General features: G+C 35.9%; 1 protein-coding gene across 3 annotated transcripts in view; it reads right to left on the bottom strand.

The window, feature by feature from the left end:
• Window positions 1-1,667: 1,667 nt before the first annotated feature.
• LOC113060098 (protein FAM198A-like) overlaps window positions 1,668-18,798 on the bottom strand; it is a 30,827-nt gene continuing 13,696 nt past the window's right edge. The window contains exons 2-6 of one of the 3 annotated variants that reach the window (XM_026228928.1): window positions 17,361-18,719; window positions 5,909-6,031; window positions 3,939-4,042; window positions 3,754-3,809; window positions 3,511-3,646 (exon numbers count right to left, since the gene is read on the bottom strand). In XM_026228928.1, coding sequence (XP_026084713.1) covers window positions 3,764-3,809; window positions 3,939-4,042; window positions 5,909-6,031; window positions 17,361-18,719 — 1,632 coding nt within the window. In that variant the 3' untranslated portion in view covers window positions 3,511-3,646; window positions 3,754-3,763. Of the gene's footprint in view, window positions 3,810-3,938; window positions 4,043-5,908; window positions 6,032-17,360; window positions 18,720-18,798 lie in introns of all 3 variants that reach the window. The other 2 variants (XM_026228926.1, XM_026228927.1) reach the window with 2 other exon arrangements.

Below are 18,798 nucleotides of genomic sequence, written 5' to 3'. Positions count from 1 at the left end.
GTTTAAGCTCAACAGTGGAAACACGGCTATTGTATCCCCCAACCTGTAGGCCATTTTTTCTTTTTAATGCAATCTTTAATTCCCCCTGTAACATGTGGTTTGTTATTTGGATACCTCTTAATAGCTCTTTGAGGGGGATAACTAGATCCACAAGAAAGGAAATATATGCCGTAACTGTTTCAGTGACCATATCTATATTTGCATCTTGATAAAAAATGTCCCAATCCGTACAGAGGAAACATCCCTTCAGCTCCTCTATACTATCACCTATCACATATATTGACCACACCTTAACCACCTTTGTAACTGGTTTACTTGTCTTAAAAACGTTTAAAAAAAAAACAATAAGTTGAGGATATTTTGCCCCATCTGTCCTGATAAGTGTGCAAGGACAAGGATATTAACACCTTCGTGCTTTACTGTAAGAATGTGGAATTTGTATGGTGAGCTGTATTGGATTTCCGGTAGACATATTGTTTAATGTTGAGGCCAAAAAAAAAAAAAAAAACTCAGTTTTAATCCCCTCTGCCTCAGACTCTTCAAGGTGCATTTTGGCAAAGCTCAGTCGTGACTGCATGTGATCTTGCCTGAGGATTGGCTCTTTTCTTGAATTGCTGTTGGTCTCTTGGTTGCCTCTCTGACCAGCTTCCTCCTGACTCTTTCATCAAGTTTGGAGCTCTGTGCTGAACCAAATACTTTCCACTTCTTAAGACTTCACTGTTCTTCTAGGCATTGATAAAGCCTTTGAATTTTCTTTTTCTCCCATCTCCTGACATTTGCCTGTCTATAACATTATCCTGGAGAGTTTTTGACAGTGCCTGGCCACCCATAGTTGATTGTTGCCCTACTAAAGACTGAAATGCTCCAGGAAAGATCTTTTCATGCTGAGCTAATCAAAATAACCACAGCTGATCACAGTTGAAAGTTAAATGGCTTTGTCTGCATTCCAGTCCATTTTTTATGCCCTTCACTCTCAAACTTCCCTCTCTCAGGTTAACTCAGATGTACGTCATTGATTACATTGCATAAATGCCCACTTCTGGTGATGGGCTGAACTGGAACGTCTAAGCCCTTGATCACTGAGAATCAGGTATTCAGTTGGTTTATTGTTTACATTGTTCCCCTTATAAATTTGTTTGGTGAAGCATTCCATATGTAAATAGGTATGTCTGGGCTGTTAGAAAAGTAAAAAAAAAAAAAAAAAATTGTATATATATATTTATTGTGTTGCATTATGGTTTACAGAGCGGCCTGAAGTGTGCACATGAAGCAGACTCACTCCCTCTGTCAGAATTGAGGGATCGAGGGTATGTCCATGTAAACTTCCCTTGTCCACTTGACGAAGTGGAACACAACTTCAAAATGGCAGAGGGGATAACCTGAAGTTAACCCTTACAAAAAATAAGTTTATTCAAGTTTGCCATTATTATACTTCTTTTAAACTAAAAATAGGAAAGTATGCCTTTAGTTTACTTTTTATGTACTTCTCAGAAATGGGCGTCATGTACTTCTCAGAAATATACTTAAAATGACATTTAAGTATACCTGACTTATACTTACAAAAAGTCAAAATATATTTGAACTTATACTTGTGCTCCTAGAATCCGTGTTTTCATTATTATATGGTAAAGGGCACTAGTACACATCTTCTGTACAGAATTTATACTTGCTAAATAAAGTATAATTAAAGATATACTTGAACTTTACTTACGTATACTTGATAAAATAAACTTGAATTATACTACTTTATGGTAAGTGCATGTCTAAAAGTGTACTGGAATGCAGCCTTTGTGTGCCACTAAGGGGCTGACTGGCTACACATGATTTGAGTTCACACTATTTAGGAGGGGGGTGATCCTTTCTCCAACTCAGTGATTCTGTTTTTTTTTTTTTTTTTTTGAATGTTAGGGTTATGTTTATTTATATATTTCATGTGGATGTTACAAGTTGCACTAAGTAAATATTGCTGGATGAAACAAAAACTCTTGTCTATCTTCATTTCTGGCTGAAAAGCAACAAAATTAGATTTTTATTTTTTAATGGGGGGGGGGGGGGGTCTTTTCAATACCCACTATATGTTTTACCCATCTTTCCTTACAATGCACTAAAATTTACTGCAGTTTTTAAATATTATATCAGCTAGTCAAGGATATACAATATAATTTATGCTAAAAAGCCTTATGTTCTAGGAGGTAATAAATCTGTTTGGAGAACTCTCTTCCTACGTTTTTAAAAGAAGCAGTCAAAGTTCTTTGAAGTGAAATCGGAAACAAAACACATTCAGGAGTCTCTGGCCCACATTAGGAAAATGTAAACGAGACCTTTGGGAATTTAAACTGGATAAAAGGGAGATTTAATGTTTCACTGATATCATTTATTTTTTTCTCCCTCGGCATGCTCCTAATCTCCAAATGTGTGATGAGTATGAGGCTTATAGGAAGTGACAAGATCAGCTCATGAACAGATGGACTCGATATAGCCACTCTAAACTCTTCTTCAGCCCCTTTTCATTTGATTTCAGGAACTGATATCTGCTGAATGTCTTCGATTATTTTAAATTTTGCAGTTGTGCCCAGCAGGAGTTAAGTGGAGAGGGCTCAGTTTCACTCCGCACCACAGTGTCATAGTCCTCAGCATCTAGTCTAGTATAGCAGCCTTCATCAAAGATTTAGCCTGTACACCACAATTCTTTTGTTTTCGCCGTTTTAAAGACACTGTACAAGAAAAATAGTTTGAAATCTTTGTTAGCTTAGCTTCATATTGAATTTACAGCTGCAGTTACCCTTTCTTAAAGCACCACAGGAAGACTTGACATACAAAGCTTAATTTCTTCCATGTAAATTCTGGTTTTGTCCAGTTCAGCCGTGACCACAAAATAAATAAGCGAAAGACTGTGCGACATCAGCCTCCCGCTATATGAAACATCATTAGACCAAAATTTCACCCCTCATAACTGTACATGAAATATTACATATATTCTAATTGACTGTAACTGTGTGCCATCGACAGCAAATTAACATTCAACATAGAAAGACAAATTGCTTGTTGTTGAAATCTTATTGCATTATGTCTGGTTAGCACATAGTCTAAGTCTCTTCACAGTGACGGGCCTCTGCATGAGTCCTGCTTTGCAAATGACCATCTGGAGTGTCTTCTCTCAGACACTATAAGTATCACTTAATCACAGTTCAAGGATTGTCAACCCTGATTAAGGAAATCGACTCAAAAATACATGCAAAACGCACCAGCTCTTCTCATTTTAGCTGTCTTGCATAGTTTGCATGACTTTCTAAACAGCACAACACAACAAGACTTAATGAACAAAATTGCATAAATGAAACAGGATGATTAAAATCAAAGCAAAATATTTCCATAAACATTTTGTCTTCTAAGAATTCAGTAATTGTTTTTACAATATAAGAGAATCTCTTCATGTGAGAGTTAAAGATCTCTGCTGAGTCGCAGTTTCTTCTTTTGTATATACTGGAGGAGGGCCTTGGCTCTTTGCTCTACGTGCCGGATGATAGATTTGAGGCCGGATGCTTTTCCTCTGCTCACCCAGAATTCCCGATCCACAGATAGGGAGCGAAGGAGCATCCTCTCCAGACATCCTGATTGCAGCACTGAAACGGCCCGCTCTGGAAACCTGCCAATCAACAAACACACTGTTACACTAACTGTTTTGTATGTTGATCGGTCTTATTTCCTTGAGAACAGAATCCTTATTCTGAAATTTGTATTTGTAAACATAACTTGTCTGCTTCTAATTCAGTTGGCACTTGTATCCAATTGGACTTGGGTCAGCAAGTCTGTTATTCAAAGGCACAGTGTTAAGAAGTCACAGTTCAAACTTTCAATAGTTAACAGTCCACATTTTTAACCACTGGGCCAGTATAAGACAGTATAAATATTGTAAGTCTAGATAAATTAATACTTACTCATCAATACCTTCAAGCAGTCTGAAGTTGAGGTTGTCCTGTGGTTGATGAGGTCTTCCTGCATTGTCAATAAAGACCAGTCTGGATGGTTCTGTCTTCTGAACCTATAAATAGAGGTTAATAATAGAGATTATTTTGATTAGATTCATGCTTATTTCTATTATGTATTTGGAAACTTTTTGGACATTTAATTGGTTAGTTCCACCAATAATAAGAATTTTCAGAAGCTCAAACACCTTGGTTCTTTTGGTCAAGCAAGCACATTTGAGCTTCCTCTTACCATATGTGATGAGTCTTAATCAACATTTATGTGATTCAAATCCTAAATTAAATCTGTCCATCATATACATTTACAATGTCTTTATGAACTTTTTAAAGCGTCACCAAAGTTCTGGTTCCGTCCGATGTTCAATGGAGGGACAATAATATCTCATGTTTCGTTAAAAAATATTTTTTGTGTTTTGAAGATGAACAAAAGCCTTATGGAGTTGGAACAAAATGAGGATCTGAAAGAACTTTAATTTCTGGGTGAACTAACCCTTTAAGTCACACCTCAAAAATATTAGAATTGCATTTAATAACATAAATACAATGTTTTTTGTTTTTGTTTTGTTTTTTCAGTTCGCATGCATGTTTAATATCAGGGTTAGGGTTAACAAAAGAGACCGTTTGTATGAATTATACTAGCTGCAGTGGGCTCTGTATGTTTTTCTAAGCAACAGGGAGACATTTCTGAAATTGTGGCATGATTTTGTGAGCAAGCAATATTAAAACAGATGACTTTTGCAGAGAGGGTCCAAAAACCTAAACTAGATCTACACTGGAGCTCCATTTAACCAGCTCCATTAACACTATCAGATATTGACTAAAGAACTAATCTAAAGGCTCCCATGGAAACGGATTGTCTTGACTTATTTTAGCTGCCTCACTTAGTTTAGTTGGGTATCTAACTCACAGTTTGAGAGTGATCTCAAACCTCACGTAGATCTTGAGAGCTGTTGGAAAGTTATTGCTTTTGATACTGGGAAGCCGAGTTAAAGGGGAAAAAAATCTCTACACTCTCCTGGTAGAAAACGAATACTTTCCAGCTATGTGACCTTGTCATTATCAGTAAGTACAACTTGATGAAAAAGGCAATTGCTTCAAGTTACACTGATGCCATAGTGTCATTATTTATGCATGTTTACTCTCTTCAAAGTCAAATAGTGTATTGAAAATTTTAAGGATACTTGCGAAATCTGAAGTAAAACTTTTTTAAATAAAACTTATATATATATATATATATATATATATATATATATATATATATATATATATATATATATATATATATATACATATATATATATATATATATATATATATATATATACATATATATATATATATATATATATATATATATATATATATATATATATATATATATATATATATATATATATATATATAATTTAACAGACGCTAATACCTAAATAAATAGAAACATCTACATAATAGAGCAAAGAACACTGCAACGTCAGATTTAAACATTTTAAACAGATAAAAAAAGGGTTCATCCCATACCATATTTATCATTATGGGTCTTACAGGTTTCATATGCTCAACATTTTGTTATTCATTGTATTCCACTGTATTGCTATAATGGATTTTCAAGAAGTTATGTAAAAATACAAATAATTACAAGTGCACTGGATCTTGTGCCCTTGATGTTTATATATATATATATATATATATATATATATATATATATATATATATATATATATATATATATATATATATATATATATATATATATATATATATATATATATATTACCATTTTAGTTATATAAAATATGAGACCCTTTACTCTACAACTGGGAGGTAATGTGAGATGGACTATAAGGGCGGACTTGAATGAGGATGTTGTGTATTGACATTTTTTTATTGGAAGATGTGACAAATATCACCAATATTTCCTTTACCAAGATGTGCACCAAATTTAAGTCCTTTGGGTTTCCACATTTGACATGCAGAAGGTTTTCTACACAGAGTTCTGATGGGTCTGGTTTGAAACCACAGCAAGACCGGTCTAGTCTGTCATTCACCTGGGGAAAACAACAAATTAATCACATGTAAAAAAAAAAAAAAATACAATAAAAAAAAATACGATTTCATATGTCAATAGACATTGACAAATAAGCTTTCAAAAAAATTAAAACCACTTACGATTTAAACCTGGGTAAAGTCATGCTTCACATTATTTTGAACAGGGGTTAGTTTGAAATGCAGCTTGTATTTGTTCATGCTATATGATTTTCTTTTTTTTTTATTGCAGGTCTTCTACTTTGGTTTCAGTTGTGTTTATTCTGTTTTTATGTCATGTGACATCCTATTCCTTCTTGTTGCTCATGTCATGTTTTCTCTGGTTCATTGTCTTGCTGTCTCATTATCAATTCTGTTCTCTCATTGGATCATGTTCATTTTGTTTAGCAATTCAGTTTCTTCATTGGTTGTTTACATCATGTGATTACCATAAAGTCTTGTTTTTAAGCCCTTGTGTTTGTTACTTTGTCATGTATTTAAGTATATTAAGATGTCACATGTCATTATTTTCTAGTCAACCCCATAGTCATTGAAAATAAACTGCAAGTGGGTTCTCCATGCCATCATCCTTGCATGTTTCATACCAGCAATATTACATAGTGTTATATATTTCTCGTACAAAATGTCTAATCATTGTTATCAACCTCATGAATATGTAAATAAGAATATGAATGCAGTTTACAGTGTAAAATATTACACAACTTGAGTACTCAGGGTTACTTACTAACCTTACTGTATGAACAGTTTTCAAACAAATTTTTCATTTATGAAGGCAATAAGTGACTAAACTTTCAAAGCAGAGAGAGTCCAGCGAAAATACGGTGGTTTAATTTTTCTCGTAACATTTAACTGCATTACTCCTCTAACAAGAACATTTAACACATTTGGTTCCTATGTGTGCTGGGACTGTTGGTGAGAAGAAGAAGACTGTTGGTGAGAAGTTAAGGTGAGATGTGACCCTGTGGTATGGTAAGTGTTTTAACAGCTCATTCTTAGTTAGAACACCTTCCCTACCTCTCAAACCCCACAGGCCATACTGACACACCATTGCTATATTTCACACTGTAAAGTGAACCGCGTCTGAATTTAGAACAACAGAGATCCACTGTAAATGGATATGATGGGTGATAAAGGCCATCATCATTTTGTCATTATTTAATTTTTAAATTCTATGATGCTTGTCTTATTTGTGTTAAACCTGACATGATGCAAGGGCAAAAGAGATTTGAGAACTGGCATAGAAAGGAAGATTCAATATCAATAACAGCTTATGTTTCAGTCTGTTCATCACACAAAACTAAATTCAGAACACTCACATTTTCAACCACATACTCTATGCTAACACTTAGATTTCTCAATGTCACATATTTTAATAAATAAATTATTTATTTATTTATTTTCGACCTTTAAAGTGTAAATGACCATTAGTTTTTGTATGGAAAAGAGCTCCTTGGACATTCTTCTAAACATCTGTTGTGTTTCATGGGATATATAAATGCGTTAAAAATAGCTACAAGATGTTTATGTCACTTGTCTGCATACTGATATAATACTAAAAATACTAATATTTTTTACATCAGCTCAGTGTCTGTGACAGCTGCTGTCAGTTGGCAGTGACACACATTGTGTTCTTGCCACACATCGCACTCAAATCTGTGCTCTCTTTCCTCACACAGCCAGCACTGTGATAACCTTAGGGCTCGCTTACATAATGCTCTAGCCCAGTAGTGAACCATGGTGAATGCCACAGAGCATTTCTGTTGAAGACATTTCCATGTCACAGCCCCTGAATATTCTGATTAATCTGACCTTTTGTTCAGAAACTAATGCAATCTGCCACTGGTTTGAGTTATGTTGGGTTTATGCGGTGCCCTTATACATACTGGTAGACGGTCATTTTTAGCATTTTATTAAACACAAATATATTAATTACACATTATATTTTAATATTCAGTAAAATAACTTGAGTAAAATGAATAAATAAATAAAATAGAATTTTCTTTAATGACAGCAGCACTTGACCTGCCGTTAACACAATTTGTGTAAAACTTTTTAAATGTGATAGTGTCACAATCTCCTACCGGAGTGCCTACTGTATGTGCTCTAAAGGGCACTCTATAATTTACCTGTACTATTGTTTCACGGACTACATCTCCCATAACACCCCATGCTAGGAACTAATTGCCTGCAGAGCTGTTTGCACTTAGAAGGATTATTTAAGTTTTTTTTTTTTTTTTTTGCCATTGCCAATTGCCATTGCCATTGTTTCATGGTTTTGAAAGTATTTTAGAGATGCACCATTTAAAACAAGTAAAAATAGCAATAAATTATATTTTTGCACTGTCTTTTCTATGCAATAAGTGTAAATTGTCATTAGATATAATTGTCATTAGATATAATAATAGGCTATAGTCTATGTAGTGGCAGATGTTTGCACCTCAGTTTTGTTGTACATTAACAGGATGCAATCGTAATGTACAGTGTATATTATTACAGGTGCATCTCAAAATGAAATAAATAAATTTTAATATCAATGTTCATTTCAGTAATTCAACTCAAATTGTGAAACTTCTATATTAAATAAATTCATTGCACACAGACTGAAGCAGTTTAAGTCTTTGGTTCTTTTAATTGTGATGATTTGGGCTCAAATTTAACAAAAACCCACCAATAATCTCAACAAACTAAATAATTTTTTAACTTTATGTTAACATGCTTGGATACAGCACTCTATGAACAGTGGTTAATTTAAATCAAACTATGATTCCTATGCCTAAAAAAGTAATGGACTATTGAGAAGTTCTTAAAAGTGCGGTAGCATTTACTATTGTTTGTTACTAGTTACTATTTTTGGTCATGTGAATAAGCTACGTTGACCAACAGGAAGCTGAACTATCTAACTATAATATAAAGGCACAGCCACATTAGGGAAACTTTAGTGAGATTTCACTGGCAAAGTAGGTCCACATCTATTGTCAATAGTGTATGAAGCATCACTTACTCGGGTCACTTCCAAACCAAGTGGTTTTATACAGGTAAATGCACATTTGCATTTTAAAAATGAATCCAATATGAAATGTATTGGTTTGGACATCATCAACAAAAAAAGGGCCTTTTTCCCCATACCAAATGCTGTTTGGCATATTTAACTTGCTGTCTTATAACTCTGCTTGATTATATGGTTGGTTGCATTGATTTATCTGCATTATCTTATTTCCTGCCATCTGTGGTCTGTGGTTATTTCCTGCTATCTGGCCAGACATGTGGCCCACCAGTTGAGGACCACTGATCTACATTTCAGAGCGCCACACAGAAGGACTTGTGTTTCCCATGGTGACAGTGAGTGTGTCCTTCACACTGTTCTGTGCTTAAGGGTGTGAGGTTTCACATCAGTTCCATCAGAGATGCTAAATGAATAGAGAGGAACAAGTGTTCAAGGGTCCCAGTCAGCGATTTCACCAGATCAGTACAAAGGTATTAGCTGTTGGCCATGTTACAGATATTGACTTTTCAATAGATTTTTCAAAGATCTAATGTATTATTCATGAACCATTCATCCTCCCACTTTTCCACAGTACACAGATTTTACACACATTGATTATTTCCAGAAATTCATGAAGCACATTCATGAGCACTTGCAATTACATATTGTTGGGCACGCAACATCAGAAATATGTCTACAATATGTCTGCCATCGAATTATTATTATTATAATTATTTTTACACTTGATTTGGTCTAGTTTTTAATAAAGAAGGAAGGTGGTTGAAGTTTTGCAGTGCTGTAAATTATATGTAAAATGGCCCTCTTAAAAATGGATAAATATTCTGTGTTAAAGAGATGCTCATCACACAAAATTAGTTAAACAAATGCCAAGGAGAGCTCCCAAGCAGTAAAAGCAATTTAAATAAATAGTTTACTCAGAAATTCTAATTTGCTAAACCTTGGTGAGCTGGCATGTAGCTTTAGAAACATGTATCTTTTCACTTCACAAGACATTAACTGATAGGAGTTTTGTGGATTATTGTAATGCTTTTATCAGCTGTTCGGACTCATTCTGACGGCACACATTCAATGCACTGGTGAGGAAGTGATGTAATGCTATTTTAATTTTTATTTAAAGTCTCTTCTGATTAAATTTTTTGGGTGAACTGTTTCTTTAAAATCTTCAGCAAACTATTACAACTAGGAGTTACAATACATGTCAAGAGCAGCATTTAATGCAACTGCCAAGATTCGATTTCAGTGTGTTGTTTGATTTGTAAAGATTATACTAAAATCATAAAACTACAAAGGAAGTTTCACCCTGTCAATTTTAACCTGTTAGAAAGGATTAGAAAGGATTCTTGCAATTACCTATGTTCAACATGTTACCTATTATCACAATTTTAATTAAGTATCACCATAACAACTGTGATTCTTGAAAAAAAAACAAACAAAAAAAAACCAGTGGAGCTACAGTATGGGGAGCAAAAAGTAAAGAGGAAGAAAAGAAGAAAGTGAAAAATATATCTTCCAAACTTGCTAATGAGGCGAAACTGACTCACAATTCTAATGTGCTCTTCAGAATTAGAGATATAATCATTCACAGTGAATGAAACTCTCAGTGGGCACTCTTGTTACTGTGCTACTTTGCCCACATCATATTTAACCTGTCTAAGAGTGTTTTTCTAAGAAATTATTATTAAATTATATATATACTAGTGCTGTCAAGTGTTAACGCTGGCAATTAAAAGAAAACACTGGCCTCAAAATTCTGTAGCCTATTTGTTATGTGTCTTTCCAATTCAAAGTAGATTTTGAATGCAGCCTCCAAAAGACAAAAATAACCGATTAATATTTTATACATTTTATACAATCACACCGGCATGAATATAACATTCAGTGCATCATATCATCAGCAGTTAAATTCAATCTGCATTCACTGGCTGGCGCTGAACCAGATACAGACGTGTTTTTACAGCACTGTGCATTATAACAATAAAACACGATGCTGTTGAGCTTATAAATGCAATGACTAATCAGAGGTGTTCAGATGAGTCATTGCTAAAATACAGTGTTTTCTTCAATCACTTGCTGATTGAATACATCTTTCCGGCAAATTCTCATCCTCAAAAATAAGTGAGTGAGTGAGTGAAGTGACATTCAGCCAAGTATGGTGACCCATACTCAGAATTTGTGCTCTGCATTTAACCCATCCGAAATGCACACACACAGAGCAGTGAACACACACACACACACTGTGAGCACACACCCGGAGCAGTGGGCAGCCATTTATGCTGCGGGGCCCGGGGAGCAGTTGGGGGTTCGATGCCTTGCTCAAGGGCACCTAAGTCGTGGTATTGAAGGTGGAGAGAGAGCGGTTCATGCACCTAAGACAAGCATCATAGAATTTAAAAATTAAATAATGACAAAATGATGATGCACCCCACCCACAATTCCGTCCGGCCCGAGACTAGAACTCCCAACCCTTCGATTGGGAGTCCAACCCTCTAACCATTAGGCCACGACTTCCCTTTAATAATGAGTGGATGAGGCCCCTGACTGCACTATGCCCAATGCCCATCATGATAAGACAATTCACAAGAGTGCAGAATTCAGTCAGCAAGCACGCACACTAAAAACAACAACAACAACAACAAAAACGCAAAGGTTAAATGATATGTACGAAGTTATCACTCAGCTCTAGCTAAATAGGCTAACATATAATGTAGTGCTACTATGTTGCTTCTTTTTATTACATATATAGAGAACAGCTATAATTTTTCTGTCCAACTAGCTTACATAATCAGACAGTAAAATGTGATACTGTAACATAATGTGTTAAAAAACAACAACATAACATAAAAACAAAAACAAGTGTAACATACTCGCTTTATTATTATTATTATTATTTTTATTATTATTATTTCAGAGGGATGTTTTGTATTGTTTATTTATTTTTATGAATTGTAATAATCTAAACATATATATATATATATATATATATATATATATACATTTATATAAAATATCTAAATTTGTGTAAAATTCTTTTCATTTAGAGGTGGCAGATGGGGTGGTTCGCCCAGGGCACCATATACAAGCTAGAACCCCCACTGTTCATGTCATTCATAAAGAAAAATATTCCAAAAAACATAAAAAAACAAACAAACAAAAAACCTTCAATGGGGTTAATCACGATTAATCACAATTTATTTCAGAAAACAATGTGTGGATAATTAGTATTTTTTTTTTATTTTTTATTGATTGACTGCTCTAATAAATACACAATGAACTACTGAGCTTGACAAAGACTTATTCAGCATTTAATATTTAGCATTTAATATTATTTTCAATAAAGGCTAAATCTCTGTAAATGTTTAACCCTTTTATAAAATTACCAGTTTTCTGCCAAATCTGTGATTGGTTTATAGCTTACAAAACCCTAGAATCACAGAAAAATAAATAAATAAAACAAACAGAAAAAAAAAGACTGATAACGTGGTTGCTAATAGTAGGTTGTGAGGAGATAATTAAACTAAGCTAAATCACGGTTCCATTATTTACATGTCAAATGCAAACATTTAATTATATGCACTTCTTCTTTAATTTAAATCAGCCTCTAATTCAAGCTGGGTATTAACTAGTTATCAATTACAATCATTGTTTTAAACAAGTACGTAAACTAGGTCATGTGATTGCATTTAAAAAAAAACAAAAAAATCATTAGGAGCGCTATCATGAGAAAGAAGTTGAGAGAGGAAAGAAAAAAGCAAAACAAATAAAAAACAAAAGCAGACTTAATGAATCTGCTTAAAGGTGAATATTATATGTTTCATGTTAAATTGCTTTCTTCTTACCTAATTTAATAAATTAATTTTGGGTAATTTTGAGTTTATCTTAAGCAAACTCAAAACATTTATTCTACATTAGTATGAAGTTTTACTTTCAGTTCATTTCAATATTTGCATATAAACACTTTAAAGAGCCAGTAAGATGAAAATTATAAGCTTCCTATCACTGTTTACAAGTCCTGTACAATAGGTTTAAATCCATCCAAGTTTAAAAAACATTGTCATTTTGTCAAAATATTCTTTTAAAATTACCTCAATTCTCAGAGATTCCCAAACGGTTCGCGCGAAGCTGTTCAAAAGATTCAGTTTCCTTAATCCCCGCCTTTCGGTAGCATACTGTGTTCTGATTGGTCAACTGACATTTTGAAACTGACACTGTCAGTTTTGATTGGTTGTTCCGCACACAACTTCATGGTAAACAATGCGTTAGCATCTTTTTGGGGTGAATTATGTCTTATTCCTCTCATCGCGAAGCAAACAGTAAAATAAAAAACTTGAACAGTCTCGCTGCTTTTTCTTCTGTGTGTGCGTATTCAAGCCGTACGCTTCAGTTTGAATCTGAATAGCGCGTTCAGCGCGGGGGTGTGGTCACATTAGATATAATGAAGGCAGACGTGAAAAACGGACATCGCGTTGTTTTCATATGGATTACTTTATCACAGAATATCTGTTAGCAGCACTTGTTACACTTAATTTTAATGACGTGTTTGTAAATGAAGATCAGCAGCTCAGACAAAGGCTGCAGACAGCACATATACTGATAAGACGCTCGGGAGAAAACAAACACATAACATCATAATCATATTTCGCGTTGTGATTCGGAGATGCTTGTTGGTCTAAATAAAGTTGGTAATGAACCCTCTTTTATGGCCAAACACTTTGAAAATCCCGCCTTGTACTCACCGAGATTAGAAAAGCAGTCATCAGTGAAATGTTGTCAACACAACAAAAGGGATTTGTTGTACTGTTCTGGTATCGTGGTAAAAATGAATTTTTGCCATTGGTTCTTCTGATCTTCATTCTTTGGCAGTGAAAATAAAACAAACTTGCCTTTACAATTAAAAACACACTGTCTCCTCGACATGATGCTCTCACACCAACGAGAGCGTCTGTCTGGGGGGTGGGGCAGGTCAGAGTAGTTTTGTTTCTCCCAGGACGGTAGGCGGAGATTATTATGCAAAGTGTTCCTACTGCCCTGAAAGACAGCGGAGACCAGGAAAACTAGAGCCCCAGACACAGATCCCCTGTAAAGACCTTGTCTCAGAGGAGCACCAGGACAAGACCACAGGAAACAGATGATTCTTCTGCACAATCTGACTTTGCTGCAGCCTGGAATTGAACTACTGGTTTTCGTCTGGTCAGAGGAGAACTGACCCCCCAACTGAGCCTGGTTTCTCCCAAGGTTTTTTTCTCCATTCTGTCACCGATGGAGTTTCGGTTCCTTGCCGCTGTCGCCTCTGGCTTGCTTAGTTGGGGTCACTTCATCTACAGCGATATCGTTTACTTGATTGCAAATAAAAAGAGACACTATTTCAACTGAACAGAGATGACATCACTGAATTCAATGATGAACTGCCTTTAACTATCATTTTGCATTATTGAAACACTGTTTTCCAAATGAATGTTGTTAAGTGCTTTGACGCAATGTATTTTGTTTAAAGCACTATATAAATAAAGGTGATTGATTGATTGATTGACGTACATAGAGATAGGCAAAAGATTTGAAATCTATAACGAATCGTTTCAGCGATTCAGAGTCGACTCCTTACTTTAGAAGCCAATAACTTTATAAATCGTGTACTTTTTGGTTTAATTACTTTGCACATTGTTTACACTGATGGACAGCTACATCATACACTGTAATACAGGTAATTTTTGATTTCCCATCTGTGTGGCTCTTTAAATGATATAAAGCTTTAACAATAATTTATGATTACATGCTTTAGTTTATTGTTAAAGATAACTTACTAAATAAATTCTGCTAATTCACTTGTCAAACTTTTAGCAGTGATGTTTCTTATTATCTTGTAAATATGTTTTAATTTTCATTAAAGATCTTAATCTTCAAAAGAGATGTGAACTATGGTGGCTCTGCCCTGAGAAGTGAATCAGACAGACTTTCTCGATGTTTCATGTGTGACTGTTTGCTGCAGATATCACACTTTTGGTGCATATTGTCCAGACTTAAACCATGTTGGATTTCTCTAGTTTGTCAAATCTGAACCAACTACAAAGGTTAGAGTTTGTTTACTTTATCTTTGTTCAACTGGTCAATATCCTTTTAGTTATATTAGTAGTTAGTCGTAGCGACACATAAAGACACATCGATAACACTTTCTCCTAGGAATGAACTGTTTCCTGCAAAATCTGTGATGGGTTGATGGCAGCTTAAACCAAAACCAAAAAAACGAAAGAAAGAAAATAGATTGATAACATGCTTGTTTATCATAGAATGTGAGGAGAAAATTAAGCTAAATCAACCCTGCCTATGATTCAAGCTGAGTATTAACTGCCTGGTTATTAATTACAATCATTGTTTTAAACAATTGAGTAGTTTTCTAGGTCACAAACTCACACCAGTGATTGTATTGTTTTAATTAAAAAGACTTTCTTGATGTCACACAATTATCTTGGCTCAATCAATGTTTTGAGTTTAATGCAGGACATAAAGTTGGTCTAACCAATGACAGACAGGGCAAAAGTTTGAATCCCAAAATGTTAAAACTACTCAATTTACCTTTAAGGGCCCTATTTTAACGATCTGAAACGCAAGTGTCAAAGCGCAAAGCGCAAGTAACTTTGTGGGCGGGTCTCGGCGCTGTTGCTATTTTCCCGGCGGGATAAATGGCTCTTGCGCCCGGCGCAAATCTAAAATGGGTTGGTCTGAAGTAGCTTCATTATTCATAGGTGTGGTTTGGGCGTAACGTGAAATAAACCAATCAGAGCGTCATCCAACATTCCCTTTAAAAGCAGGTGCGCAAGTTCCATTATGGATTGCTATTATTATGGCGTATTTACCAGGCGCACGCCAGGAGCGGTTCACAGCCGAGGAGACTGATGTTCTTGTAAGAGCAGTGAAAGACAGAGAAGTTGTGTTGTATGGGGATGGGAGAAACCCACCCAAAATAGCGTCGGTTAAACAGGCGTGGGAGGAAATAGCCTCAATTGTTTCATCGATTTTTTTTTTCCTGGTTCTTGACGGACAAACAAATTTGTCAGATGTCCTTATATACATATATGTCTTGCCACTATCGGGCAAACAGGTCTGATCCTTAATTACTACAATTAGCCTTAATAATTTGTAAGCAAGATTTCACAATGATTTCCGTCATCTCATGTGTTCATATTTTTTTAGTGTAACAATTTATGATTTGCAAAAATAACTGTTGCATCTGTGTAGATTACATGAGCAAAGTGTATGCGCGTTGTGCACACTATACATTATGGTCAAGCTTGCGCCCTTAAAATAGCATAATGAACAACGCGCAGCGCGCCACTGACTTTAGACTAGGTTTTTTCTGGTCAGTGGCGCAATTGTTTAATGGAACAGCAAAATAGCACCAGGGATCGTTTGCGCCGGAACACGCCTCCTTTTTTGCGCTGAACCGTCCAGGGAGCGCAAGTTCATTCACTAGTTTAGCGACGTGCTTCTGTGGAGGGAAAAGCGCGCTTTGCGCGGGTGCAAAATAGGAATGACACATGCGTCGGTGTACAAAGTCAATTGCGCTGGGTGCAAGATAGGGCCCTAAGAGAGTAAAACTTTTATTTTATATATATTTTTTATAATTTTTTTTTTTACAGGAAAATGCCAATGCTAAAATGGAAAACATTAATTATTTTAAATGCCATGCTTGGCAGGTAGGTAATTTTGTACTTGGCAACACATACATTTTGTGACTCATACAAGAGTTTCTAACCATAGTGGTCAAATACATAATTTAAATGCATATAAACTAGAGTCATATAACCTAGTAACCTTTTAAATGTAAGTTAGAATAATTTCTATTTTATGGTCTAGATCAGGGGTGTGAAACTCAATTACTGGAGGGCTGGATCCCAGCAGAGATTAGATTCAACACTAATTAAACTTACCTGATCCAACTAATCAAGTCATTTAAGCTTATTTGAAAACTACATGGTTTGTGTGTTGGAGCAGGGTTGGAACAAAACTCTGCAGGGATCTGGATCTCCAGGAATTGAGTTTGACACCCCTGGTCTAGATATCCCAGTCTTTTTTATGTTATAAGATCTAGGTCTTCCACACTGCTTTGGGGGACCCACTGTCTTACTGGTTTTCACTGGTTTCAGGGTTAAAGCTAATCTATGCAGGACAGTGGGTTGAAGTCGTAGGTTATAAGATAATAATACTTTTTGGTTTTTGTTATTTGCAATATAGGCCTACAGTATTTATGCAATTTACTCGCAATAAATGTATAATAACACATTAAACTCAAATGTTTGTGGAAAACAAATAGTAATTTTAATAGTGCCTCTTACCTGAAGCAAGAAGTCAAACAAGGCTAGCCGCCCCCACTCTGAATGATGAACTCCCACACAGCTTGTAAAGTTAAGTGGCACCCGAGTACCACACCTGCTCTGAAGTAGAGTCTGATACTGTGTCCAAGTAAGTGAGAAAGAGTTCTGGTCATTCTCAGCATCTGACAGATGTTGTATGCTGGGATCCCACCAGATCACTGGTCTAGGAGACCCATTGGTGTATTTGTAAGGTAGAATCTCACTGTGGAAAGTTCTCAACACTGCGGGCAAGCTCCGGTTTAGACCCAGAACTCTGTCCAGGTGAAAGGCAAACACTTCGAACCAGTCATTGGGACGTTTTATGAGTGCACAACTTCCTGTCTCACAGCCTGTAATACGATTGTCCCCTGTAGGGACAAATATGTCTTTTTTCTCACCAAATCTAACCTGAAGGACTTGTCCATGGCCCGGAAGCCTGGCTTTACTCAACACTGTGCCTCTGGAGAGAAGTGCCATCTTTTTTATATCATCCTCACTAAGCCAGGGTAGAGACTCTGTTTTGGTTTGGTTCCAGTTTTCAATGAAAGTCTCTTCAGAGATTGTCTTGCACCAGTCATTGGCTGACACCTTAATGCCAGCCTCTTCTGGAATCCCGTCATTGGTTTCTGTTCTGATTTTGGGCCTCTTCCTCTTAAAGGGTCCTGCTTGTTTTTTATTTGTTGCTGCTAGTCCAGGTACCTGTTTCAGTTTTACCACCTGCTGTGCATCAGTGAACTGCCCTACGAACATCTCTGCTATGGCCCCATCTGGAGTGCATTTGTGCCTGCATGTCTTGTTGTTTGGGTGGAGGCTTTGGATGCTGGCAGACTGGGGAAATGCTGGGTCATGTCTAGAGTGAAGAAGATGGATGGTTTGGTTAGAGTTCTCGCTATTTCCTAATTTAATGATTCGCCCTCTTTTGGCACGGACTGCAAATGGCTTGACTGAATGCTTGTTTATGTTCTGCAGATATTGTTCTTTTTTGTTTGCTTTACTTTTTACAGGCTTTTTGGTTGCTACTTTTTTCTCTGCTGTTTTTCCAGAGGAAAATGGTTGTTGGTGATGGTTGACCATCAGGAGACGTTTAGCAGAATCTTTCATTTCAGGGTTCTTCCAGGTTTTGCTGTGTACGTATGAAGACGTTGGCAGATAAAGTCTCAGCGGCAACTTCTTGACCAGCCTGCTGGGTTTGTTATTGCGGGGGCCCCGTACGTTCAGCCTGCTCTGCTCAGATGGGAAAGGAGGGAGGGTGTATATCATCACCACTGATAGACTGAAGAAAAACAGGAAGGCCACCACAAACCGACATTTTAGTCTGAACTTCAACCACACTCTTAAAGCCTGCAAGACACAGCAGAGAAGGTAGTGGTAAAGACAAACGTACAATAAAGTCAGTAAGCAAGTCTTAAATGTCAAAGAG

The sequence above is a fragment of the Carassius auratus genome, chromosome 41, assembly GCF_003368295.1.
Source record: "Carassius auratus strain Wakin chromosome 41, ASM336829v1, whole genome shotgun sequence".
NCBI classification, from domain to species: domain Eukaryota; kingdom Metazoa; phylum Chordata; class Actinopteri; order Cypriniformes; family Cyprinidae; genus Carassius; species Carassius auratus.
This window is presented reverse-complemented; position numbering and strand designations above follow the sequence as displayed.